The following is a 26,734-nucleotide window of genomic DNA, read 5'->3' on the forward strand; positions in this document are numbered from 1 at the left end:
CTAGTGATTAGACTTTTTTTCTTTGCTTTATTGTAAGTATGTAACTCTGAAAAAGAATATTTTAAACATACTGTCTGTATCGGATAAAGGCCAATTCCAAATGAGATAATTTACCTTAACTCTGTATCCAGTAGATCAAATTTGAAGCATTAATTGTAGGTACCTAATTTATTAGGTTATTGTTACCTTTAATACGTCTTATTAATCATAACCTAGTAACATTTGGCTTTTAATCAGAAAGTGCAGGTTTTCTCATGTTGCTTTTTACAAACTTAGATTGCCAGTTTCCTCCAAGACTATAAAGCTGAAGAGGGAATTATAGGTCCTTAAATTGTTTTTGGAGTTATGAACTCTTGAATATTTAATAAAAATCTTGACTCTTCTCCCCTAGAAAAATATGCCTGTATGCATTTGCATGCACTTGAAAGGTATATCCTGATGCCAGACTACTTGGAGTCCATTGGCTCCAAAAAAAAAAAACTTCTGTTACCCTTCCAGAGAATTTCTTCACTTTATTTCTACCAGAACATCTCATTTCCCCCAAAAAAATTTTGCTCCAGATGAAATGGCTCAAGGATCCTTGCCACATGTGTTTCTCAACACCACCTCCATCCTCTCCTCCCTCCTTCCACACTGTTGGGAGAGTTACAGTTGAACAGTTCTCTAATTTTACAAGTAGGGAAAGCAGTCTCAGACTTGTGATGACCTTACTCTGGGTTCCCAGGATTTAAAGATAGCCAAGCCAGACATGGTGGTATTCATATGTAATCCCAGTGATTTGGGAGGCTGAGGCAAGAGGATCACAAGTTCCAGGCCAGCCTCAGCAACTTAGTGAGGCCCTGTTTCAAAATAAAAACAAAAATAAAAAGGCTGGGGATATGCACAGTGGTTTAGCACCCCCAGTTTCAATTCCCAACATCAAAACTCAAATCTCTGACTTAAAAATTTAAGAGTCTTTATAATATGGTTAAGAGTGTAGGCCTATAGGTCAGACTGGGTTTTGAATTAGGTTTGCTGCTTGCTAGTTTTCTAACAAGTCAAATTATGTAACCTTAGTTTCTTCATTTATTAAATGGCCATAATACCAATATCCTAGATAAAGGAAGATATATATATAAGATATATATATAGGATGTAAGTCTAATGCCAGTCTTTTTATATATATATTTATTTTTTGGTTGTAATTGGGACACAATACCTTTATTTCACTTATTTATTTTTATGTGGTGCTGAGGATCGAACCCAGGGTCCCTCACTGAGGCAAGCACTCTACCTCTGAGCCACAACTCCAGCCCTAATGCCAGTCGTTTCCAAGTTTATTCTAAGTATTGAAGTCTTCATTCATGTAAAACACTTAAAGCTGTGTGGCTGAGGGTCCGTCTCTGTAAGATTAGTTGTCATACCAAATCATCAAAGTAAAAAAATTAAATATAATTGTAACTTTGCAAAATTTTAATTGCGATAACCAACATTTTTAAATGTGCTTTAAAAATCTTGATGGAATGCTTTACACTTTCCACAGAACAGAAACTAAAAATAGTCTGTTATACAATTAGTCACAAATATAGTCCTGGGGATTTTTTGCCAACATATGTGAGCATTGTCTAAAACGTTTTCTGTAGCAGCTAGGCCCTGCCACACTGTGCTTGGCTCAGTTTACAAATGTGCTCTAACTTCAAGCTTCACTGTCACTTCTGTGGTTCCCCTCTCCTGCTAGGCTTGTTTTCTGGCAGTAATTAAAACCTGTCACTTCCACGGCTCCTGCACTTGCCCACTAGAGCCACCTTGGTTTCATAGTTTGACAAAGTATTGACCTCTTCCACTATAAGAACCAGAGCTCTCCCTCCAGTTACCTTCAGTTTAAGGTTGATTGTTGTAACTGCCAAAATCATTGTAGTGTCCACCACCTCCAAACTGCTTCTGTCCACTGCCACCATATCCAGCCCACCATGGTTGACATCAAAGCCAGCACTGAAGTTTCTTCTATTACCAAAATTGTCATTGTCTCTAAAGCCGTCTCTATGACCATCACCAAAGTTTTCAGAACCACTTTGACCTCTTTGGCCACACAAAGCACTAGCCGTCTCTTGCTTGGCAGGGCTCTCCTCACTTCCTAGTTGGGACCCAGGCTCCACAGTATATTATAATCTAACAGCGTGGTCATCCAAGTTCCACTGCCTCAGTCTGTCATGATTTTAATCACTTCTATTTTCCCAAATTGTTCAAAATAAGCTTTGTAGGTGATGTTCTCCAGTGCCATCTTAATGCCACCAACAAAGATTGTTTTCACAGTTAAGTAGTCCCTGGTTTTTGAGGGTCTTTGGTTCCACACTCTTCCATCTGTTAGGCCTTATGTTCATACTGCATCCATCCCCTCCACAGTGGTAGGGGGTGACAGACCCAAAGCCCCAGGAGCACTTAGTGTTCAGACCTCTCATTACCATGTAGCCCCAGAGTGTTCTCCACTGCTCAGAATGGCTTCCAGACTCCGATCAGTCGTTTGAAAGTTCAGCCCTCCAATGAAGAGCTTCCACAGCTGTTCTTGCTCTGGAGGAGACTTGACAGACCTAATGGCAGCGCAAAGGGGGACTTCAACAATGCTTCCTTTGTGGCATCCTTGGGCAGGAAGCTCTGCTTATGTTTTGAACTAAGCAGATTCCTGAATAGTGTATTAAATGAATATTTGGCCTCTAATGAAGAAGAAACTAAAATGGCATCTTGGTGTTCAGGTAACCTCACTGAAAGCAATTAAGCTGATGACTGCCTGGCAATGCTGCTTTTTGAGGGTTTTTGCTCCCTTAGAACTGGCCTCTTAGATGTTGCAGACTAAGTTTCCTCTGTAACAAAGGCTCAGCCTTCGTCAGTTAGCTGAGTTTAAACACTCCTTGTCCTGTTGAAACAAATTTCTTGTTTCCCCTCAGAATCCAAACTCTGTTTATCCTTCTATAAGGGTAAGTACATTTTCTATCTTCCCTCTCCTTTTCCTCCCCCATTAAAAACAGGAAATCCACCTTGTCTGCTTCATCATGGAGCACAAACATTTTTAAAACGGATGTTTCGGGTACAACTGATGTTTGCTGTGTAAGTTTGTGTCAGAGGCAAAAAAGAAGAGGATATTTGTTACTAAGTTTGGGGTTGGTTTGGTTTTGTGGCACTGGGGATTGAGCCCAGGAGTGCTTTATCACTGAGCTACACCCCTAACCCTTTTATTTTTTGAGACAGGGTCTGGGTAAGTTGCCAAGGCTGGCCTCCACCAGTGATGACCCCTTCCCCTTAGGGATCCCTCATGTTCTAAAACACTCCTGGGGGCCCTGTCATTGTGTGCCTGCCCGTTTCCTTGCTGTTTCATTGAAGACTTATTATCATTCATGGTGAATCCAGATGTTGGACATGGTTTCTGTCTGCCCAGCTCCTTTTGAGTGGCCTCACTAGGTTTGGGAGATGCCAGCAGTCAGTCCAGCCTCCCGGTGACAAACAGAAAACTTCCCCAGCACCCTTGCATTTGGGGCACAGGCATGTTGCTGGGCACTCAGTGATGTTCAGGGATGGTGCCATCACTTTCTCATCAAACCAGTTGTATGGAAAGGCTTTGGACGATTTTTTTCTGAGAGTTTAATCCTTGAGCCAATCTTTCTGGACTCCAAAATTCTAAGGTACCCAATATGTTTTAAATAATCTGTTTAATCAGGCAAAGCTTTCTGTTCACCTGATTGCTGGAGTATTGCAACAGAAGCAGTGTTCCAAGGAACATACTTTTTTATTTTAATATTTTTATTGGAGCTTTATAGTTATATGTAGTAGTTGAGTTCATCCCAACAAACTCATACATCATGGAATTCGATTTCAGTTCATGATGCCCCCTTTCCCCTTCCATCCTCCCTCCCCTCTCCCATTATTTTTTTCCTCTGCTCTACTAGGCTCAAAGGTCACACTTTGAGGAGCCCTGATCTGTATGCAAACTAGGAAGCTGCTTCCAGACAGCGCTAGCTGACAGGTAAGAGGGTGTAGGGATGCATGTGGCCAGAGCCCCCCAGCTTAGCACACTGACTTGGATTACAGTCCTGGTTTCCTCCATCAAACACGTGGACGAGTGACTTGTTCTCTCCAAACCCTACTTTCTTCACTTAGGTCTATTAATAGCTATCTTTCAGAATCATCTTAAGGGATAAATTAAGTAGTATATGTAAGAAATATAATTTTCCATTTTTTAAATTACAAATTTTTATTTTGAGTCCCTATTCTAAGTTCTTGTCATATATGTATCTTCTGTGGTTTGAAGAAGTGTTCCCCAAGACCCATGTATTGAAGGCATGATCTCAGCCCATGGTGCATGAGGGGTGGTAGAACCTTTAAGAAACAGGGCCTAGTGGGAGTTCTCCCAGTCGGGAGCATGCCCTTGATGCAGGTACTAGAACCCCAACCCCTCCTTACTGGCCATGAGGTAAGTAGCATTTTGTTCCGCTGCTACACACTCCTTGTCATGATGTGCTGCCTCGCCACAGGTCCTAAAGCAACTGACGCCTACAAAACTGTGTTAAAATAAACCTGTCTTCTGTTTAAGTATATTAGCTCAGGTGTTTTGTTATAGTAACAGAAATCAGATTATCACGGTGTCTTTAACACACAGGAGTACCTGGCATGTGGGAAATGCGCAATTACTGTCAGTTGAATGAATAAACCTTGACTTTGGTATTTAAATTGTGTTTGTATATAAATACCCTACATCATAAAATTTTATTATATCATGTTGTTCATATAGTTTTGGGGAGAAGATAGTATAATGGGCCCCCCAACTATTATAGCAAGTCTTATTTCTTATATATACCCTATTTTTACTTATTTCCTCAGTCCCACAAAGGATTAATTTGAAACATCCTACACATCATTTCATCTAGAAATATTTCAGGAAATGTTTCCAAAAGACAAAGACTTTTTTAGCATAATCACAATAACTGTATCATACACACACAAAAAAACCCCAATAATTTTATACCTTCAAATATTCAGCTTAACCTTCCCCAACTATCTCATAAATCTGTCTTTCTCTGTCTGTACTGAGGATCAAAACCAGATCTTTGCATATACTAAGCACATGCTGTATCACTGAGTTATACTCCCAACCGTAAATATCTCTTTTCCTGTTGATTTGTTTGAATTAAGATCCAGATAAAGGAAACTCAAATAGTAACAGTTTGGGGGAAACACAACCTAGGAGCTAGGTTTTTGAAATCTCTGTATCTGATGACATTTGTGCACAAGGAACACTTTCCAATAAGTAATGTCCAGTGATTTCTGCCAAGGGCTCTACAGCAAACCAGCATTCCCGTGGTGTGAGCTTCAGTACCGCCTCTTCATGTACTAATAGCCACACAGGAAATGGGGAATTGGACGCATGAACCACAGTGAAAGTCCAGGGCAAGTGCCATGTAGCATCTTTAGATAGCACCCAGTCCAGGGGATGTGGCTCAGTGGTGGAGTACCCCTGAGTTCAGTCCCACTTGGAAAAAAAAGCAAAAAACCAAAAAACTGGAGAGCACTCAGTCCAATAAGAGTGACTCAGGGGCTGGGGTTGTGGCTCAGTGGTAGAGCCCTTGACTAAAGTGTGAGGCACTGGGTTTGATTCTCAGCACCACATATAAATAAATAAGATAAAGGTTATCAACAACTAAAAAAAAATTATATATATATATGTGTGTGTGTGTGTGTGTGTTTGAGAGAGACAGAGACAGAGACACTCAGGAGGGAGACCACCAGGAAGACCTTGGAATAGATATGTTTGAAAGTATGGAACATACTATTGATAGATAAAGATGTTTAGACATTTGGGGGAAATAATGACATTGATGGAAAAACAGGATAATGAAAAAAATCAGTTATTATCTTCAGGAAAAATGAAGGATTGTGCAGGAAAGGAGTGTGGTTTGGTGGACTTCTTAGTTCAAAAGTGAGTAATACTTGCATTGCCCTCCTAATTTAAACAGTGACAATCTAATCAAGAACCCCCAGGTGTAGTGGTGTGCACCCATAATTCCAGCTCCTTAGGAGGCCAAGGCAAGAAGACTGCTCATGCCCAGGAATTGGGCACCAGCCTGGGCATCTCAAAGACACCCTGTCTCAAAAAACAAACAATCAACAACCCACACAAACAAAATAACATTCATGTTGAAATAAGCAAAAGTGAGATATGTTTTAAAAAGGGAGAATCTGTACACAAACTCTGAATTGTGACTGTGTAGGTAAATTCTGTCTTTGTACAAATCATGCACTCTTAGGAAAATCACTTAACTTCTGAACCCCAGTCCCCTCACATCTGAAGTGGGGACATTAACGTTGCAGGGGATTGTCAAAGCTCTTAGAGCAGTGTCTGACACAGTGAGGGATGCCTGCTCTCCAGAGGGAGAGGGGAGACCTTTATAATTATCAATGAATCTGGAGAACCAGTCAAAGCAGGGATAGATTCTGTGAGCTTTTCTTTAATCAGCTTTGGGGCTGGGGTAGTAACTCTGAGGTAGAGCACTAGCCTACTATGTGCAAGGCTCTGGGTTCAATCCCAGCACAAAATACAAAACAATCAACTTTATTTAGGTTAATTTTTATATAATAAAATGCACCCAGTGTAATTGTACAGTTTGATGAATTTTAATAAATGTAGTGCCCGTGTAACAATCACCATAAGCAAGATACAGAACATTTTTGATACCTTGAAAGACTCCTTTGTCAAGTTCTGTCCCCAACCCCTGGTCCCAGGCAACTTCTGCCCTGCTTCCGACTCTATAGACTACATTAGTCTTTTCTAGAGTTCCATGTAAACGAAATTATAGTATAATTATATAATACCATAATCTTTTTGGTCTTCCTTTTCTCAACATGTTTTCGAGATTTTTATCTATGTAAATACATATGTTAGTAACTTGTTCCTATTTATTTAAAAAATTTACTTATTTACCTATTGATGGGCATGTGGGCTATTTTCAATTTGGGGCTATTATTAATAAAGCTCCTGTGAATTGTCTTGTACAAATCTATGTGGATACATTCACCTTTCTTGGGATTATCTTGGAGTGGAATTGCTGGGTCATAGGCTAAGTATATGTGTAAGGGTAAAAGAAATTGAAGTTAAGGCGTAAAAGTTAAAGGGTAAAAGACCGGGTGTTGTAAAGTTTCTAAGCTGCAAGGTCTGAGTTAAAATGTAAAGGATTAGGTATTGTTAGGTTTCTATGCTACCTGCAAAACCTGAAATTTCTGTAGCTGTTAAGACAATGCTTAGAACCGCCCAGTAAACATTTCCCCTGGCTGTTTGGTTGTTTAATAACTGAAGGGCTCTGTGTAACTGGTCACGTAGTCCTTTAGGCCCTAAAACCAATCAGTTTGAATGTGTACCCCATTTAGAAATGACCTATCACTCCAGCCTGACCTGTTCCCGCCAATGAATGAACTAATCATGTTTAGGAGTTGTTGTTCAATTTTCTCGCGCCTCATGATGATTTGTTCTGATGTATACAAAGCCCTCCGCCCTCCCCCAAAAGTGTACTTAAGCAGTGCTCAGCCCCTGCTCAGGGCTCTGGGCTGCTTTCCCTTCTTGAGTGGGCACGGAGCCCCAGCATGCTGGTTCAATAAATCCCCTTCTGCCAATTGCATGAGTGGTCACTTGGTGGTCTCTTTCTCCGATGTTTCGCGGGACCCTTACATATGTAGCTTTTATTTTTTTGGTATAAGGAATGGAACCCCGGGCCTCTCGTAGGCTAGGGTAGGCTAGGCAAGTGCTCTACCACCGAACCACATCCTCAGCCTGCATATTAGCTTTATCAGAAACTGCCAAACTGTTTCCTAAAACAATTGTGCCATTTTATATCCCCATCATCCATCAATGTTTGAGAATTCCAGTTGCTACACACCAGCCAAGATGGTTAGAATGAGGAAGGCCGACAATACCAGCATTGGTGAGGATGCAGATCAGCTTAAAGTGTTTCCTCAGCACTCCAAAACAAAAATAAAAAAGAAAGAAAGAAAAGAAAAAGAAACTAATGCCTGTTGGGAGAGTTAGGATTTGGGGCAATTTGAATTAGAAATAAATCCATTCAAGCAGATGCAACATGACCATCCCAGGTATTCTCTTTTACAATGTCCACTTGGTCCAAACAATCACAAAAACAAGTAATAGATTGCAAGGATAAAGATATATTCCCTGTCTCAAAACAAAAAATAAAAAGGACTGGGTATGTGTAATAAAGTACCCCTGGGTTCAATCCCCAGTGCCAAATAAAAGATTCAGAAAGAAAGAAAAGAAATCTCCTTTAATTCCACTCAAAAGCAAACATAGGTGACATTTTGGTATATATACTTTCTTAAGTTTTTCTCTTCATATGTAAACAAACAAGGTCCCTTTTGCCCACCATGTAGTACACCAATCACCAAAACAATGTATCGTTCGTTTGGTACTAGGGATTGAATCCACAGGTACTTTACTACTGAGCTACATCCCCAGTCTTCTTTATTTTTTATTTTAAGTCAGGGTCTTACTAAGTTGCTTAGAGCCTTGCTAAATTGCTGAGGGTGGCCTCAAACTTGTAATCTCCTGCCTCAGCCTCCTGAGCCACTGCTGCAGTCTGGCTGGGCACAAATAACCGAGCCGCCATAAAGCCTTGTAGATTCAAAAAGCAACTCTTTATTCCCGAACTCTCACCAGCACTCTACACACACTTCCCGGGAACACACTCCCTCCACCAGGCTCCTTGCGCCAATTCTCCCTGAATCCCCCGCGAGAACTCAACAGAAACTCCAAAGTAGCGGGCGCCGGCACCGGAGGCAGCAGGATCCGCCCTAATCCCGGAGCAGGGTCACCTTTCAACCATTCCCTCTAGCAAAATGCCAGGCGTCATTCCGACTACACAAGCCACCAGGATTATAAGTGAGGGCCACTATGCCTGGGCCAAAACAATGAGTTTTGCAAAAGAGAGTTTATTATTAAGGTGGCCAAGCTTGAAGATCAGACACCAACTCTCAAAGCCTCCTCCCTGAGATTCATAAGATAAAGAAGCCAAGTGGTTTTAGGAGGGGGAAAGGTGATTGGAAGTGAAGTAACCAGTGGTCTGTGAATGCATAATCAATCTTCATAGCTCTTCCTAGGGCACATGGTCAGAAAATGGCAGCATTACCATGATCTGAGGGTAGGATTATCAGCCTCCTGACATCAAAGAGGACATCCACTGGACACTTACACAGGCCCAAGTGAAAAGTCAGCGGTTTCACCACATCAGCCTTCAAGTTCATGAAAAGTAACCAGGTGACCATTACCATCATGATCCACACGTCAGAGGTGCCATGGATGGCAAGGCTCATGCAAAATTAGTAATACATGACCTCCAAAATTAGTGAGTGTGAAATTCAAACTAAAAGAAGTGAAATCAATGGACTTATTCAGGATTTCCCTCAGTTTCATATTTTACTCTGGAGTAGCAATTCTCAACCAAAGGTGATTTTGCCTCTCAGGGGACATATGGCCATCACTGAAGACGTGTTTGGCTAATCACAACTGGGGGTTGCTCCTGGCATCTAGTGTGCTGTTGAATATGCTAGAATACACAGGATGTCCCTCCCAGCCCACCATGTCAACCATGCCTGCCTCTATCTGTTAGATGCCAGTGGTACCTCCTCAGTTGTGACAACCAAGCATCCCCAAATGCGGCCATCTTTCCTCTGGAGAGCAAAATTGCCCCTGGTTCAGACCCACTGCTCTAAAGCTTTGCTTTACTAATCTGGAGCCACCATTTAAAGTAAAAGAGCTGTTTAAAAATTAAAATTAATTAAAATTGAAAATGGAGCTCCTCAGTTGCACCAGCCACATTTCCAGTGCTTGATAACCACATGTGGCTTGTGGCCACTGTACTGGAGAGGGTAGAGAACAATTTCCTCATTGTAGAAATTTATGCTGGATAGTAGTGCCCTGCAGAATCCTTCAACAGGTTTGTCAAACCCTGGGCCCATTTAAAAAATATGCAATCATCCTTTTTCCTCACTTCTAAGCTTGGGATAGTCTTCCTTAACAGTTCACTTGTATAGTAGCTGTGTTAACATCAGAGACTGGGTCTTAATTATCTCCTTATCCCTAGCACCCAGTATTGTGCCTGACACATAGGAAGCACACAGCAGTAGATATTTATTAAATGAATGAATAAATGATGTGACATTTAGTGGGCAGCAAGTCCCTTTGCAGTGGACTTTCTTGGCTAGCTATCAGTAATCCCATTATCATCTTACCTGCCATGGCAAATTGAGGCCCAGATGGGAGGTCAGCAACAATAGTGTCTGTCCCACATGCTCCGGAGGCCATCAACATGCAATTTTCTTTCCAAAAATAATTTCCTTTTTTCCCCAAAAAATGATCAAAATGGTTCCCAGCCCTTTGATATTTTGAGACCCCTCAAAGTCTTTCTGAATAGAGAAACCTTCCCTTGGTCATTACAGTTCATTGGTGGCAGATCTGGAATAACCAGAGGCCATCATCTATCTTGCAGAGGACTGACAGCAATGACATTCCTTGCTGATGACTGCCTGGTCATTTTGTGTAGGGCCAGCTGAGACAGAGGGCAGTAACCATATAACAGGAGTGGTTGCCGCAGGGACTTTCATTGAGCTGTCGGGTGCTGCTAATACAAATGCTATCCTTGGCCCTCCTCCCAGGAGCTCCCAGGCTAGTGAGGGCAGCACCCAGTCATGCCGGGTGCATGCTGCATCCCAGCCCCTACATACATACTTTAAAAATAACAACAAAAAATGTAGTTGTAGATGGACAACATGCCTTTATTTTATTTGTTTATTTTTATGTGGTGCAAAGGATCAAACCCAGTGCCTAACAAGTGCTAGGAAAGTGTTCTGCCACTGAGCTACAGCCCCAGCCCCCTACATGCACATCTTTGATGACAATTCATGGACAACTCTAAAAAAGAGAGGCAGAGGACATGAAATACATGGAGGGCCCAAGTGTGGTATATCTAATGGAACAGCAGGGAGGGTAAGGACAACAGGCCAGGTCCAATGGGCTGGCCCCTTTTTTTTTTTTTTTTTATGTCTCCCTCCCCTCCCACAATAAGTCCCTACAGTTGTAAATAGATCTGAGACTGTATACCGGGAAAGTGGAAATGATCCATGTCAGAGGGAGCAGTAGAAGTTTGCTGAGCTCTCCAGTTCCCCAGGCTTAGGAAAAGAATGGTCCAAATGTGGTTTGGGGAAGGCTGAAGAGGCTTCTCTGGCTGGAGATGAGGTGTTGGCCCTACATAGCAGGGTGCTGTGGCCATCTGGATTCTGCAGCCACAAAAGGGACTGTCAGGTTTTTAGGAAGTGTTGCAGAGCATGTTTTGCAGAGCAGGTCACATTACAAACATGTGAAGGGGGAGAAACAGAAGTCCAGGGTAGTATTTAGCTTTCTTTCCTGATTGAACCCAGCCAGGGGCACTCTACTACTGAGCTACATCGAAGCCCTTTTATTTTTATTTTTTTATTTTAATACAGGGTCTTGCTAAGTTGCCCAAGCTGGCTTGGAACTTGCCATCCTCCTGCCTCAGCCTTCCAAGTACCTGGGATTACAGCGGTGCACCACCATACCAGGCACCAGTTATGGTTTCTGAACAATTTTTTTTTTCTTGCTTATCCCCACAGAGAAAAGCAGGAATTTGGTTTTATCTCTTCAAAATTCTTATCATTTTACTCCATCTAGATTTCCTGATTTATGTAGTCTCCATTCATTCAAGAAGTTGTATGCCAATTTTGTGCCAGACCCTGGGCTAGTGTTGGAAATACTATGTGTGGAAACTGTTCATTTTGTCCTCACAGGATGGTGTTAAGCTGGTAACTGTACAGCTACACAAAGAAACTGTGTTTCACGACTGTAATCTTGACCTGTGCTTTGTAACAAAGGAACAAGGTATAAACTGTTTCAAGAGAGACCTGGGTCTGGGGATACAGCTCCGTTGGTAGAGTGCTCCCCTTGCTCCCACAAGACCCTGGGTTCAATCCCCAGCACCAAAAAAAAAAAAAAAAAAAAAAAAAAAAAAGGAAAGAAAGAAAGAAAGATCTATCCCTGACCACAAAATCAGTGGAGGTGCCTATGGCCATTGAAAGATTTTTAAGCAAGGGAGTGAAAATAAAGAGAAAGTGGAGGGATATTTTGAAAATGTCACACAACTGCTCTGTGGATAGGGGGTGGGTAGGATGGAAATGGAGAAACAATGAAGACAGTAACTTGGACTAGGGAGACGCAGAATCTGTGGCCAGATAAGAGAGAGATCTAGGGAAAAAAATCCTATCAACATAAATTGGTAGCGCCAAAGTTTCCTTATATTTAAAGTAGATCTTTGCTAGGCCTGCGTTTCTGTATGGGAACTGCATCTCTGGAATTATTTTCTAAAATATGTTTTGGAAATATGTTATTTCCCTTGTTAGACAGTCAACTCCTGGAGGATAGGATTACTGCGAGACGGAACTTTCCTTCCTTACAGAGCTCACTTAAAAGCTATGCATTTATTGGATGGAGGCGGAGACCCTGTCATTCTCAGGAGAAAGCACAGGACTCCGCCTCCTGCCAGGGCTGGCCCCGCCCACACTCTCTTACACGCCTGCGCAATCCCCGTGCCAGCCCCCTCCTCGCCGCCAACGCGACGCACGCATGCGCGCTCCTTCTCCATGTGTGCTCGGGCCGTCACCCGGCCCAGCTAAGCAGAACACGAATACCCCTCAGCGACGAGGCCTTATCACGAGCTCCGCAGCCCCCACAGTCTGCTGTTGCCTTCCTTTCTCGGTCCATCCCCACAGCGCGCGTCGCCATGGGAAAGAGTCGGACGAAACGCTTCAAGCGACCTCAGTTCTCTCCCACCGGCAACTGTCAGGCCGAGGCGGCAGCAGCAGAGAACGCAGAAGAAGATGACGAAGGGCCAGCGGCGGAGCTGCTGGAAAAGGTGAGTGAGGCGAGAACACCGCCAGACCCGGGGAGCGGGTACTGGGCTGGGGCAGACCGAGCTCCAGCGCCAAGCCCCGGCCGCGCGTGCGCACTGCGTCCCTGACACCTTGCTCTTGTCCCGCAGCTCCAGCACCCGACCGCCGAGGTTCGCGAGTGCGCCTGCGCGGGGCTGGCCCGGCTGGTGCAGCAGAAGCCGGTGCTCCCGGCTCTGGCTCGCCGCGATGCTGTGCGCCGACTCGGGCCGCTGCTGCTCGACCCCAGCCTGGCTGTTAGGGAGACGGCGGCCGGCGCGCTGAGGTGAGCCGGGAGAGGGTCCGGGGTGGTGCCCACCACTGCTGTCCTCTGAGCCTGAGCTGTCACAGCAGGCAGCCAGCGCTTTATGTTTGCCAGGCACGCACTCTCCTTGCTTCATTCCCAGGCGCTTGGAAGGGCGAAAAACCTGCTCCTGGTCTCACAGTGGCAGGAGTCTGGGGATGTGAACCTACGCTCCATCTAGACTTCAGAGGACACCAGGACTCCCGCATTTCATCTATCGGTTGGCAGCAGCCACCTGGCCAGGCTCCTTGCCTTCAAACCTGGCTCTCATTTCTTCCTCTCCTTGAACCCTCCAGAGAGTCACTCAGTTGTCTGACCTCTTCCAGTTTGTGCTAGGAATTGGTCTAAGGGCAGGCAGGACGTTGAGCATGACAGCCAAGATCCTATCTTTGCAGAAGCTACGTTGATGGGGAGAGAAAACGAGTAAAATGATAAATAGATGATATTAGATAGAACTGCTCTGGAAAAACATGAGAATGATGATTTGCCGGTGGGAAGTTTAAATTGGGTGCTTTCTAGATGACATTTGTGAACTGAGACCTGAAGAATGAGAGGGAAATAGGGGGAAGAGCATTCCCCATAAGAGGACCGGCAATAGCAGAGAAGTGAGGCAGCACACGGCTTGACTGATGTGGTTAATCAGCAGAATGGTTAGTGTGTGGCTCAGTAGAGTAGGAGTGGGGAATTGTAGGAGCCCTGGTGGGAGAGCTGGATAAGGTGGAGGGTATTGTGGAGCCAAAGGACCTACTCTAAGCTGGGGAGTGACATGGTCTGATTTGCTTTGGTGGCTGTATAGAGAATGGACTGTAGGGGGGGCAAGAGTAGAAGTAATGATTTGTTGTTCTTACATTTCTGTGTATATGTATTATTTATGTTTCCATCACTGACAGCAATTTTGTATCACATGCCTACTATGTGCCAGGCACTGGCTAGGGTCTGGGCGTGGGGTAATGAGGAAGGCAGGCATAATTTCTTTCCTTAATGAATATCTATTGAGGTAGACAAGCATTAACCAAACCATTTACATTAAGTGTGCAATTCCAACCAGTAGGAAGTGCAAAAGATGCTTTCTTTGAGAGGATATAACTAGTAGTTCAGGGAAGAAAATCCTGAGCCAATGATGTTTGAGGTGAGATTAAGGGATGAGTGGGAATTTCCCACTTGATAGAGGGTGGTTGAACATCCTTCTACCTCTGGGGAGAAAATGGCATGTGGAAAATCCTACCATTCCCCCTAATACAAACCGGGAGCACCTGGAATATTTTAAGGGCATCTTCTGACTTATCTCTATGTTTTTAGAGCTGGTACAAAGCTGTGCATTCAGAAGGCAAGCAGTGTTTTCTCAATTAAAATTAAATGTAGCCAGGGCTACTTCAGACTGTGTAATTCCCAGTAGCCTCACCTGCTCTTGCCCCTGTAGTCTTATTTGGGCAATTCTGGGGATCAAACCCAGGGCTTCCTACACGACAGGCAAATCTTCTACCACTAAGCCCCACCCCAACCCCTCTTGCAGTCTTGATTGCAAGAAATGGTCCCTTCATACAAGATGTAATTTATTCACTTTTCTAAAGTCTTCTCCCTTTCCCTTTCCTTTAGCCAAGCACCTGTGTGCTACCTCAGTTAAATTATTAAATAATAAAGTCATCTAGTAGAATAACTAGTGGTTTACATCTAGTAGAATAAGGACGAGAACAGGTGGAATTCTGTGGATTGGTTTTGCAGCATATGACAGAAATAATGAAGATTTCCTTTGGTAAAATGTACATATGGTTAAAGGTAGAAATAAATTTGAGGGCCTAATAGTATTTTGTGGCTTGTGATATGAAAGTAAAACATATTTTAAACTTCTTATATAGAAACCTCAGTGCTTGTGGAGGCTTTGAAATTTGCGATGACATGGTAACCAAGGACGTCATGACTCCTCTGGTGGCACTACTAAAAGAGGTATGCAGTTTTTAAGGTATCTGAATGGCAGCTTCCAAACGTCGCTTTTTGAAGGCAAGCTAAGATGGACTTTTTTTTTTTTAAAGTACTTTGGTGTTCTTTGTCTTTCCTTAAAACATCCTACAGAAATTTTGTTTATTTTCTTGGAAACACTGATCTACTCTCATCATTGATCCCAATCTCTCTTATTTTGACCCTGTTTCCTTATATTTATATGATAATTGGAAAGGACCTTCCTAAAACTATGCAGATTTCTTATATCCATTTTTTAGACTTTAAATTTTATACAGTGAAAATAGTTAAGTGTGTGTTGATTGCATCTTATGTACCAGGTATGGTTTTTATGTTGTGCATGTTAATTTAATCCTCACAGCAATCCTGTGAGACAGGATTCTTTTTCTTGCAGTGCTGGGATCACACCCAGGGCCAGTGCTTGCAAGGCAAGTGCTCTGCCGCTGAACTATACCCCCAGGCTGCAGCCGTGGATTAGTCAGCTTTTTGTTGTTGTAACCAGAATACCTGACAAGAACAACTTAGAGGAGAAGAGTCCATTTTGGCTCTCAGTTTAGAGGTCCAGTCCATAGTCAGCTGGCTTCATTGTTTGGGACCAGAACATCATGCCATGTTGACCACTCAGTCCATTCAAATCAGGATGGACTGATTAGCTATAACATTCATAATCCAGTCATTTTACCTCTGAATATTCCTGGATTAACACAGGAGTTTTGGGGGGATACCTTATATCCAAGCCATAACAGGCAGGTATTATATTATCCTCATTTTATAGATGACAGACCCAGGACACAGACTTTATGAACTAACGAAGATCGTATTGAGTTCTTATGTTTAATATCACACCATTCTTATCACATGGTATAGTTTGGTTGTTAAGGAACGCCTACTTTCTCACACACACACACAAACACACACTCATACTCACACTCTCTCTCACATTCACCCAGGGCCTTGTGCCTCCTACACAAGTGTATAACCACTGGGCTACATCCCCAGTCCACTATTCTATATTAACTATTAACTTTCATTTAAGGTTACCTAAAAGTTATCCTTTTTTTTTTTTTTTAAGATTTTTTTTTTCACAATACCTTTATTCTATTTATTTTTTATGTGGTGCTGAGGATTGAACCCAGGGACTCACACGTACTAGGCAAGTGCTCTACCACTGAGCTGCAGCCCCAGCCCAAGATTTTGTTTTGATGCCAGGCATCAGTATTATTTCCATTAGAGCAATGATGCTCGACTGGGGGTGATTTTGCTCCACAGGGAACATTTGACAACATCTGAAGACATTCAGATTGTCACAGTTTGGAGGGGAGGGGTAAGGGTTGCTGCTGCCATATAGTGAATAGAGGCCAGGGATGTTGCTGACCCTCCTTTAACGCAGGGGGCAGTCTTCTCACAACAAAGAATCATCTGATCCAAATATGGGAATGATAGAGGAGACTTAGATGGGGAAGCTCTTGTCATGGACTGCAGTTGCAGAGTGGTAGAGGGTGCCAGCTCTGGTCCGGCCTCACCACATGCTAAGCTGCACCCTCAGCAGCCTCCCAGCGCTCAGTTTCCTAGCCATCTGATGAGGTTAGGCATGCTAGTCATCCACCTCCAAGGTTCGCTGTGGGGATTAAATGACTTAATTGATATATGTCAGGTGCTTAGAATGGTGCATCAAGAGGTGCTATACAGATCTAGCTCTTAACATTTCTTTGCCTTTCTTACTGTTTTTTCACATAAGCTACAATACTTTATCTTGGTTTTGTTCTTGCATTTTAAAATGTGAATGTTTTCTATCAAGTTTGCCAATGATTTAAGAACCTTTCTTGTCCATATTTCTTTATATATGTGAATATATATATATATATATGTGTGTGTATATATATATATATATATTGTAGTTGGACACAATATCTTTATTTATTTTTATGTGGTGCTGAGGATCAAACCCAGTGCCTCACATGCGTGAGGCGGGCGCTCTACCAATGAGCTACTGCCGCAGCCCTCTGTCCATATTTCTTGCCAGAGGGAAGCAAGGTTGTGGGAGTGGTAGTGCTTCTGAGAATGGATAGGCTTGTTAACCACTGTCATTTCCAATGTTTTGTTTTTTGTGTTTCTTCACTATTTGTTTAATTATTCTTTTGAACCAGGGTGCTAATCATGATATTTGGTTGCAGTGTAGTGCTGGACTGGACTCAAATGAGATGTCTCCACAGGAGAAAAAAGATCAGAGCAAAAATTCTATTGAGAACATAGCCAATGAGGCTGTGAACGTGCTGTGGAATATATGGTAAGATGCTTTTCAAGTGTGCTGCTCCTGCTGCCAGGCTGCTCTGTGCTGCTCCCCTGGGTTAGGCCAGTGCATCCATGACGTATCGGGTGACCTGAGATCAACCCTCCTGCCCTCCTCTTCCTCATAGCTTCTGTGCACCTTTTCTCATTTTATATCTCATCCCTCCAGTTATCGCTACTGACTAAAATAAGAGGAGTCATTGCCATTAGCACCTGATGTTCCTCTCTCTGCCTCAGCTCCTTCCTTCCTGTCCCAGGCAGCAGTTGCCTTCACAGAGTCGCCCCAGTGCCTACCTGCTTTGGTGTCAGGAATGAGAGGAGGGCCACGAGCTTTGGTGCCTGACTCCTCTTTCCTGGCAGTGATCATTTGAGTGTGAAGTACATACACAAGAAGAGTCCTTTGGCCCCAGTGGGAAGAAGGCACTTTCCATTCCATGATTTTAGTGCCCCTGGGGTAGAGCATACCTGCTGCTAGGAATGGAAGTGGCTAGAAACAAACTGATTTGCTTTTTCTCCCCTTTTTTATGTCCATAATTATAACAGGTTTCTGTCATAGTTCCTTATTTCAGAAAGGCACAGGTGTTTCTTAGAATACATTAAATTGAATCCTGAAAAGCTGTCTCCTTAGCAGTCTGAACTTGGCCTGTGATTTCATCCTAAACCTGCCACGGGAATCCCAACAGAAATACTGGGGGATAGGATGTAAGGAAATGGCACTGGAGCAAACTGATGGGGGCTATTTTCTGTGCACCAGATAATTCATTGGATGATTGATGCTGGGTACTGAACCCAGGGTCTGGAGCATGCTAAGCGTGCCCTGTACCAGGGAGGTATACCTCCAACCCCTGTAAATCATTGACATGGAAAGTTTTTTTTTTTTTTAATTACTTAGAAAAATAGCCTGAATATAGTCTAAAGTGATTTCTCTTTCTCAAACACCTATGAGCCCTATCTTTATCATTTTGCAATAGAGATACTTACTTTCATAATAATTACCTTCGAGTTAATACTTTTGTTTCACAGATTCTGTTTCACATTATCTTTACTCATGTATGCCTTGTTTTCCTGGCTTAACTTCAGTGCCACAATAATTAGAGGGAGGAAGGTAAATAGACAGACAGAAAATATTGTTCTTGGAGAACAACTTTAATGTAATAATGCAGTCAGCTCTGTTGGCCCCATCAGCATGTCCTGTGTGTATGGGGTATGTACTGAGGAAACATGGGTAAGATTATTATAATCAGCTCTGTTTACCCTGTATTTAGTGTGTATGCTCATTAGTAACATTGATAGCTCTCTGATTCTTTTATTAAAAGGCAGTGTAATTTCAAATGTAATTATTTATTAGAGTAATTATCTCTGTTGCAGATTGCATATTCCACTTGATAAGATTATAATTGTAGAAGAAATGGATAAAATATAAATTTCTCTTAAATCTGTGCTTTCTGTATGAAAAGAAACCTTTCGTCCTTACTTGAACTTTTTTATTGTGCTGGCGTGGAAAGAATAGCAGGCTGGACCCAGGAAAACTGGGCCATCACTGCCACTAATGAGATGTGTGATCTCCAGATAGATCCCTTTACCTTTTAGACCCTGGGTTTTCTCATCTGTAAAATGGAGAGTTGCATTAAATGACTTCTAAATCTCCTCCAGTCTAAACTGCTGTAAGGGAACTTCCATGGTAAAGAGATGGACTAAAGTCCATCCATGATGGAAGTAAACTAGACAACTAGTTTTCATGGGCAGCGAATATGAATGGGTATTTGTTACTTCATCTATCAAGTGGGGGGTTTTGACTCCAGCTCTTTGGTTCTGTTTTTCTGTGTGGGGGTTTCTGTGGTTGATTTCTTAATGTTAAAATGTGAATAGTAAAACTTTTTTTTCCCCCCTTCAATTTAGTGAATGCAGTAGTAGAGCAGTATCTATATTCAACAAAGAAGGGTGTTTGGAGATTGTATTAAAGTATTTAAGTAGGTTTTCCACCAATGTTGACCTGGCTATTTCAGTAGGTAAGTGAAGAAAAGGTGATGATTTATTAAATACATGTGTGACCGTATTCAAAAATTTGTACTCAGATGCAGCATGCTTATTCTGCAGGAGCAGTTTGGGTCTCATTGCATATGAATGTGTGGCTGAGGAATTCTGCTCTGAATCTTTTTAAATCTGTGATTAATTCTTTACTTACTCATATAATTCTGCTTTTTGCTGTGAAAAGGAGGAAGGTAATTATACGAGCTTATGTGGTTTCTAGACTGTTATTGCTCAAAAGCCTTTATTAAATTTTGAAATTTTATCTCCAATTATGAAAAACAGTAACCCACAACTTCCAGGCCTTTGATCCAAAGTTAATTGGAGTCTAAACTTACATAAATGTCTTGTAGCACTGTCTCACACTCTGGGCAGAAAACTGATAGCCTGTGCTGTTTTGTTTTGTTCTTTTTGTTTTTTTGTTTTTGTTTTGTTTTTTGAGAGAGGAATAGAATGATTGAACTTTCACTCAGGCCTGCCCCTTTCATGGGGCAGGAGTACAAAGTCCAACAATTTCAACTGCCTTGGTCCCCCACCTTCTGTATGTTGGACTGGAGCCATGAGGGACCCTTGGCTCAGCAGGGTGGGCAGTTCTACAGCATTCTGGGTGAGAGCTGATGAAGAGCTTTGCAGGTATCCAGCTGTCCTTTTATTTAACTCTGCCTTTCTCCTGGCAAGGAGAAAAGCTCTCTGCTTCTCTTGGCTCTAATGGATAATACACACGCACGCACACACACACATACATATACATACGCACACACGCGCGCGCGCGCACACACACTGGAAATTGAACCCAGAGGTGCTTTACCACCAAGTTACATTCCCAGCCCTTTTTTAGTTTAGTTTTTTTTTTTTTTAAACTGGTGATTACACTCAGGGGCACTCAACCACTGAGCCACATGCCCAGCCCTATTTTTTATTTTATTTAGAGACAGGGTCTCACTGAGTTGCTTAGGGCCTCGCTATTGCTGAGACTGGCTTTGAACCCGCAATCCTCCTGTCTCAGCCTCCTGGGTTGCTGGGATTACAATAGGCGTGCTCCACCGCACCTGGCCTTTTTTAGTTTTTTTTTTTGTTTTTGGGGGTTTTTTGTATATTTATTTTTCAGTTTTCAGTGGACACAACATCTTTATTTTTATGTGGTGCTGAGGATCGAACCCAGTGCCCCACGCATGCCAGGCGAGCTCGTTACTGCTTGAGCCACATCCCCAGCCCCCTTTTTTAGTTTTTAAGACAGGGTCTCACTAAGTTGCTTAGGGCTTTGCTAAGTTGTGGAGGCTAGCCTTGAACTTGCAATCCTCCTTTCTCAGCCTCCTAAATCACTGGGATTACAGGCATGCACCATCATGCCTGGCTCTAAGAGAAGAGAAAAAGGGGGAAAGAGTATAAATACTTTTGGAAAAAATTTAAAAATGAACTTTTCAAAATGGAATCTGGTAGGAGTAATTTTTTGTTTGTTTGTTTATTATTTATTTATTTATTTTGTGGTGCTGAGACCCAGGCCTTTTACATGCAAGCACTCTACCAACTGAGCTATATCCTCAGCCCTTTGGGGTAGTTTTATAAGTAAAATGAGGATTTCAAAAAACAGTTAAACTGTTTAGGAAATCTGTAGATAATTTCATCTTAGGATGGTTTTTATTATAAGAGAATTTTAGGAAAATGAATTTTTAAGTTTTAAAAGAAAAACTATCTTTGTACTTTTACTCTTGTAGAATTTTTGTTTGTTTATTTTGTTTGTTTATTCTTTTTCCTCTAGTGGGCTTTTTTGAATGTGTTGGAGTAAAGTTACTTTGTATTTTATTAGACTGTTTTCTTTTTGTATTTAACTAAAGTCATGATTATTTTTTAAAAATGTCTTTAGTTTTGTTTTAAAAGCTAAACAAGGCTTAGATGTGATAAAGTAAATTTATAAGATCCTATCCTGTATATTAATATAGCTTCTTTTGAACTTGTATTATGGTAGCATAATGTTTTGTAATGCAAGTTGTAATCCATTGTCTTGTTTTAATGTAAGAGAAGAAGTGCTAAATGAAATACACAGCAATTAATGTTTTACCCATCTCTCAATTTGCTCATATTTTTATGAAAAATGATTTTTTTCCTCAAAGAACTATCATTTCACTAGAAAGCATCCTAGCTTTTAAGATCATGATGAATTGAAAGGAAGCCAGAGTTTCCCAAAATTTAGGGTTTGTTTCAAAAACAGAGCTGCAAGAGTTTGATCCATAGACTGGCATTTGGTCCATAAGCTGTGCACTACTGATCCAAGATAAGTATATAAATTGAGGTTAAACCATTAGAAACATTTATAATTATCAGAAATTTGCCACATTAGAGCCTTTTAAATTTTATTTAATTAAAGTATACATCTATAAAGAATTAGGGAAAAAAAGATCGTGTACTGCAGGGAGAGTTTGGAAGGCTTCATTTGCATTTCCCATTCTTGAGGTAAAATGTATGTATCCTACAAAGCTACATATATCTACAGAAGCTTTAAAGATGCACACTTTTGATGAGTTGTACTGGTTTAAATTATCCGAGTCATAATTCACTTGTTTCTAAGTATCACATTTTTGTCTTCTAGCACACTGTTTGCAGACAGTGACTGAAGATAACCCAGAGCTCCTGAAATCTTTCAGTGCTACAGCGTTGCAGGTGCTGGAATCGGCAATGCTCTGTCCTGTCAGTTCCATGGAATACATTCTATTAAAGACATTGGTAGCAGGTAACATTTAGCCAAATGGGACAGTGTGGGGTTTTTTGGTAACTTTTAATAGAAGTGGGACCCAAAGTTCAGTCTTTCTTTCATTTCACCACATTAGGATTTTCTGTGCTTACATCTGTCCTGAAATTGTATATTTAAGTGAAGACCCTTAATTCACGTAGTTGCCCATAGTTATGAAGTCTATTAGAAGAGATTTGTTTTGATTGTGACAAACTGCTGTTGTCTGATAAAGACATGTTCTATCAGCACCTCCTCTTAATTATGCACCAATGCATTAAGAGATTGACTCCAGGGGCTGGAGATGTGGCTCAAGTGGTAGCGCACTCACCTGGCATGCACGGGGCACTGGATTCGATCCTCGGCACCACATAAAAATAAAAAAATAAAGATATTGTGTCCACCTAAAACTAAAAAATAAATATAAAAAAGAGAGAGAGAGAGAGATTGACTCCAGGTATCCAAGACACAGCCACTTACTTTTTCATGAGTTCTTCCTGCTCCCCTTTTCATCCCAGTATCTCTGAATACAGCAGTAAGAACCGCTCTGAGGCTCTTTTGAGTTAATGTATTGCATACAACATCTGTTTGTGTTTCCTTTTGTCCTCCCTTTGGTTTTGCAGAGGTCATTTTATCTAAGAGGTTTTTTGTGGGTTTTTACATTTTTTTCTCCCAGTTCTGGGAATTAACTACATCCCATACCCTTTTTATTTTTTATTTTGAGACAGAGTCTTGCTACGGTACCCAGGCTGGCCTCAAACTTGCTGTTGTCTTGCCTCAGCAGGAGTGCACCACCACATCCAGCTGTATGTGTATGTGTGTGTGTGTGTGTGTTTTTTTTTTTTTTTTGAACTGCGGTAAAATGTACATAATATAACATTTACCATCTCACCCAGGCATGGTGGCAAACGCATATAATCCCAGCAACTGAGGAGTCCGAGGCAGGAAGATAACAAGTTAAAGGCCAGCCTCAGCAATTTAGGGAGACCATGTCTCAAAAAATATAAAGGATTAGGGATGTGGCTCAGTGGTAAAGCACCTGGATTCAATCCCCAGTAGCACCGAAAAGAAAAAAAAAAATTAAGACAGGGTCTTGCTAAGTTACTAAGGCTGGCCTCAGTGTTCTATTGCAGTCATTTTTCAAAAACATTCATCTGACTACTTAATGGCAGCTCCTGTTCTGTTTTGATAAGCAAAATACCAGGAACCTGCTTTCTAGTTTGTTTGTGAGATCTTGGAGTTTTAGTGCATTCCGTTCCACTCTTGGAATATAAAAAGCTGCTCAGGAGAGCAAAAATGGATTAAGATGAAAGAAAACAAGGCGACTCGGGTTTTCATTTCACCAGAAACCTGGTAGGCCTTCTCTGGGTCTGCTGATAGGTCTGAATTAGAGAAAGGCCTGTGTGCCCAGGCAGGAAATGAAGGTCAAGGGTCCTAACAAAGAGTGCCTGCTGCCTCTGTGCGGTACCTTTTGACAGTTAGTAAAAGCTGAACAAAGGGACTGGGGTCCAGACATTTCAAGATGACGCCTGAGCCTGGAGAACCAGTCTGTGGAAACTGGAGTCCCCATAAGACTTCACAGGCGAGGCTGTGTCCTTGTGCTCCTTTTTTCACAGGCACAATCTGGAATCTGAAGGACGTCATTCCGTCTAAGAGTCAGGCAGAGATCATAAATGCCATACTAAAGATCTTATCCGAAGTCTTGGAAATGGATGCTGGCGAAATAGTTATTCAGATGAAAGAGGCTGAAACTCAGAGATTAAAGACTGCGGCAGAGACTGAGGAAATGTTAAAGAATGTTAATGGTGATGATTTGATTGAAGACGTTGAAATGGAAGAAATTCCTCACAAAAGAAAAGTCAGAAGGAAAAATTTTGTTTCCGATTTACTTCCAGTAAGTCAGACTGATGCTCTAAAACATGGACTAATACAGCAGTTTTCTTTCAACAGGTTAATCCTTAGCTTTATAGAAAAGTACTGTAGCAAAGTGAACTATAGAAAGTGAACTTCAATAAAAGTTAGTCATATTTTCCCGTTGATTCTCATTAGAACATCAGAAGTCTCTCCCAAAGAGAGAGAAAAAAAAAACAAAAAACTTTTGCCTAAATGAAATTTGCATGCAGGAGAGAATCTCAGATGAGACAGTCCAATTCTTTTGGAATGCTTCAGAAATAACCCAGTTATCGCAGGGCACTGTGGGGCACTCCTACGATCCTTGGGAGGCAGAGGCAGGGGAATTGCAAGCTTGAGGCTAGCTGCAGCACCTTAGTGAGGCCCAAAGCAACTTGGCGAGACCCTCTCTCAAAGTAAAAAGGGTCTGGGGCTGTGGCTCAGTGTTCAAACATCCCTGGGTTCAATCCCCAGTACCAAAAGAAAAAAAAAAAAAGTTGTCTTCCTAAATCTTGTGCCTCTCTCTTTGGTTCCACATTATCTCCCAGATTGTCTTCAAACTAAAGGAATTTGTTCTTTGCCAGATTGTCCCTTGTTTTCTGGTCTCTCTTATTTAAAAGTGTTTAGCCTTAGTAGAATGACAGGCCAAACCTCTACCCACTGCTGACAAGCAAAGGTTGGACGACTGTGGTGTGCCTCTGCTGGTGGGCATGATGTGGGGGTGAGGGTGAGTCGGGTTCAGGAATCATTTCAGCCAAGACAAACCTTCAGCAGACTTTGGGAGAACATTTATCTGGAGGAGGAAAGAAAATGGGCTGGAGGACAGAGGATCGGGCTTTATTCATGCACCGTTCAGGTGCTCATTGACTGTGCTCCTGAGGGTGAGGATGGATGATTAAGATGTGGTTCCTGTCTTCAGGGACCGCTCCTCCGACTCAGGAAGACAGAGCCACACAGCTGTGGTCGTGAGGCCTGTGCTGAGAACAGTGACAGGGCGGGGCCTAGATTTCTGAGGGAGTGGTTTCTGTAGAGACATGCGACTCATCCCTGCCTGGAGCAGAGGAGGCGGCTGGCTAAGAAGGCTTTGTGTACAGAGTGCCTGCGCTTTATTGGAAGGCAAAGAGAGGAGCAGCCTGGTGAAGGCCCCTGGCATGGGTAGGAAGAGGGCATTCCAGTGTGCTGCTGCCCGTCTCCAGCCTGGCTCCCGGGGACTCCTTAAGGGAGTAAATATTGTTACGTAGAGCATTTATTTTTATATGAGTTTTTTTTTTTTTTTAAATAGAGGGGCTCGGTGGTGGAGAACATGCTTACCATGTTTGAGGTCCTGGGTTCACACACACACACACACACAAATGTGCTCATAAAGTGCAGTGTTTACTTACAGCAAAACTTGCCTTTTAAAGTCTTGACCTACCTGAGTGGCCTGGCTGATTAACATGCTGGCGGTTCAGCGAGCCAGCATCAAGTGCCAGTGGGGTGCTAGCACCATGCTCACGCGTGCCAGGAATACAGATGTGGAGTCAGCTGTGGTCTTTTACGCTGCCTAGTGGTTTCTGCTGGAGTCTTTTAGAATCAAAACCCTTAATCACATCATTTAATCACATCATTTAATAGCATAGCCACAAATATATAAAGAAAGCTGTTTAATGTGTTTTTTTTTAAACACATGCCAAAGTAGAGTACCCCCTCCCCCGTCCCCACGGTTACCATTGATCCTGTCGTATCTGTTTGATTTCATCTGTTTCCCACTCACTCTCCCCTTTCTCTGTGGTTACTTGAAAGCAAATCTCAGATGTCATAACATTTCATCTAGATTGATTCTTTTTGTCAGCTTGATAACAATAAGCAGAGAAATGTTCTGAGCAGCAGTTACATAAAGTAGAACCTAATTTCCTTCTGAGCCTCATCTTCAGGCATTCTACATACATGAGAAGAGAGCAACAAGTCTCTTTTAGCTTGAATCTACTCTGACAAAGGTTTGTTTAGTTGAACAATTTTATATACATTGTTAGTAGTGATAAATGGAACACAGATGTAGGAATCCATGAGTTACATCTATAAAATTAGAAAATTGCTGTTTTTTGTGTGCATATGTGTGTGTTTGTGTGTGAATGTGTGTGCATGTGGTGCTAGGGATTGAACTCAGGGCCTTGTCAGTGCTAGAAAAACACTCATATTACTGAGCTACATCCCCAGACCCTTTTTAAAATTTTATTTTGATTCAAGTTCTCACTTCTCACTGAGTTGCCTAGGCTGTCCTCAAACTTGGGATCCTCCTGCCTCAGCCTCCTGAGTAACTGGAATTACAGTTGTGTGCCACCCTGACTGAACCCCTCCTCTTCTTTAAAAGGACGTAGTTTAAAGTTGCAGTTAAATTCTTGGGCAAAGAAGTTGTTAGTGAAGTTTTTAAATGAATGGGAACATCTTGGAAAGGAAAATGGGATGGTGTCTAGGACTTATCAATGTGCTTTTTCCCTTGGATCCAGTATGTCTGTCTGAGGAATTAAGATATCCCAGTCCATTTGGCCATCCGTATCCACAGGGGATCGGTTGGTTTCAGGACCCTGCTTGGATTTCAA

At 42.1% G+C, this 26,734-nt stretch overlaps 1 protein-coding gene across 2 annotated transcripts in view; it reads left to right on the top strand.

Annotated features, from left to right (window-relative positions):
* The first annotated feature begins 12,650 nt into the window (after positions 1 to 12,650).
* The window catches only part of Heatr3 (HEAT repeat containing 3), a 32,960-nt gene continuing 18,876 nt past the window's right edge, over positions 12,651 to 26,734 (top strand). The window contains exons 1-8 of one of the 2 annotated variants that reach the window (XM_071604167.1): positions 12,651 to 12,950; positions 13,077 to 13,249; positions 15,124 to 15,211; positions 17,398 to 17,510; positions 19,412 to 19,521; positions 22,128 to 22,268; positions 22,994 to 23,071; positions 23,882 to 24,159. In XM_071604167.1, the coding sequence (XP_071460268.1) occupies positions 12,819 to 12,950; positions 13,077 to 13,249; positions 15,124 to 15,211; positions 17,398 to 17,510; positions 19,412 to 19,521; positions 22,128 to 22,268; positions 22,994 to 23,071; positions 23,882 to 24,159 (1,113 nt within the window). In that variant the 5' untranslated portion in view covers positions 12,651 to 12,818. The remainder of the gene's footprint in view (positions 12,951 to 13,076; positions 13,250 to 15,123; positions 15,212 to 17,397; positions 17,511 to 19,411; positions 19,522 to 22,127; positions 22,269 to 22,993; positions 23,072 to 23,881; positions 24,160 to 26,734) is intronic. The other variant, XM_027939200.2, reaches the window with a different exon arrangement.

This window comes from Marmota flaviventris, chromosome 18 (assembly GCF_047511675.1).
Source record: "Marmota flaviventris isolate mMarFla1 chromosome 18, mMarFla1.hap1, whole genome shotgun sequence".
Lineage (NCBI taxonomy): Eukaryota > Metazoa > Chordata > Mammalia > Rodentia > Sciuridae > Marmota > Marmota flaviventris.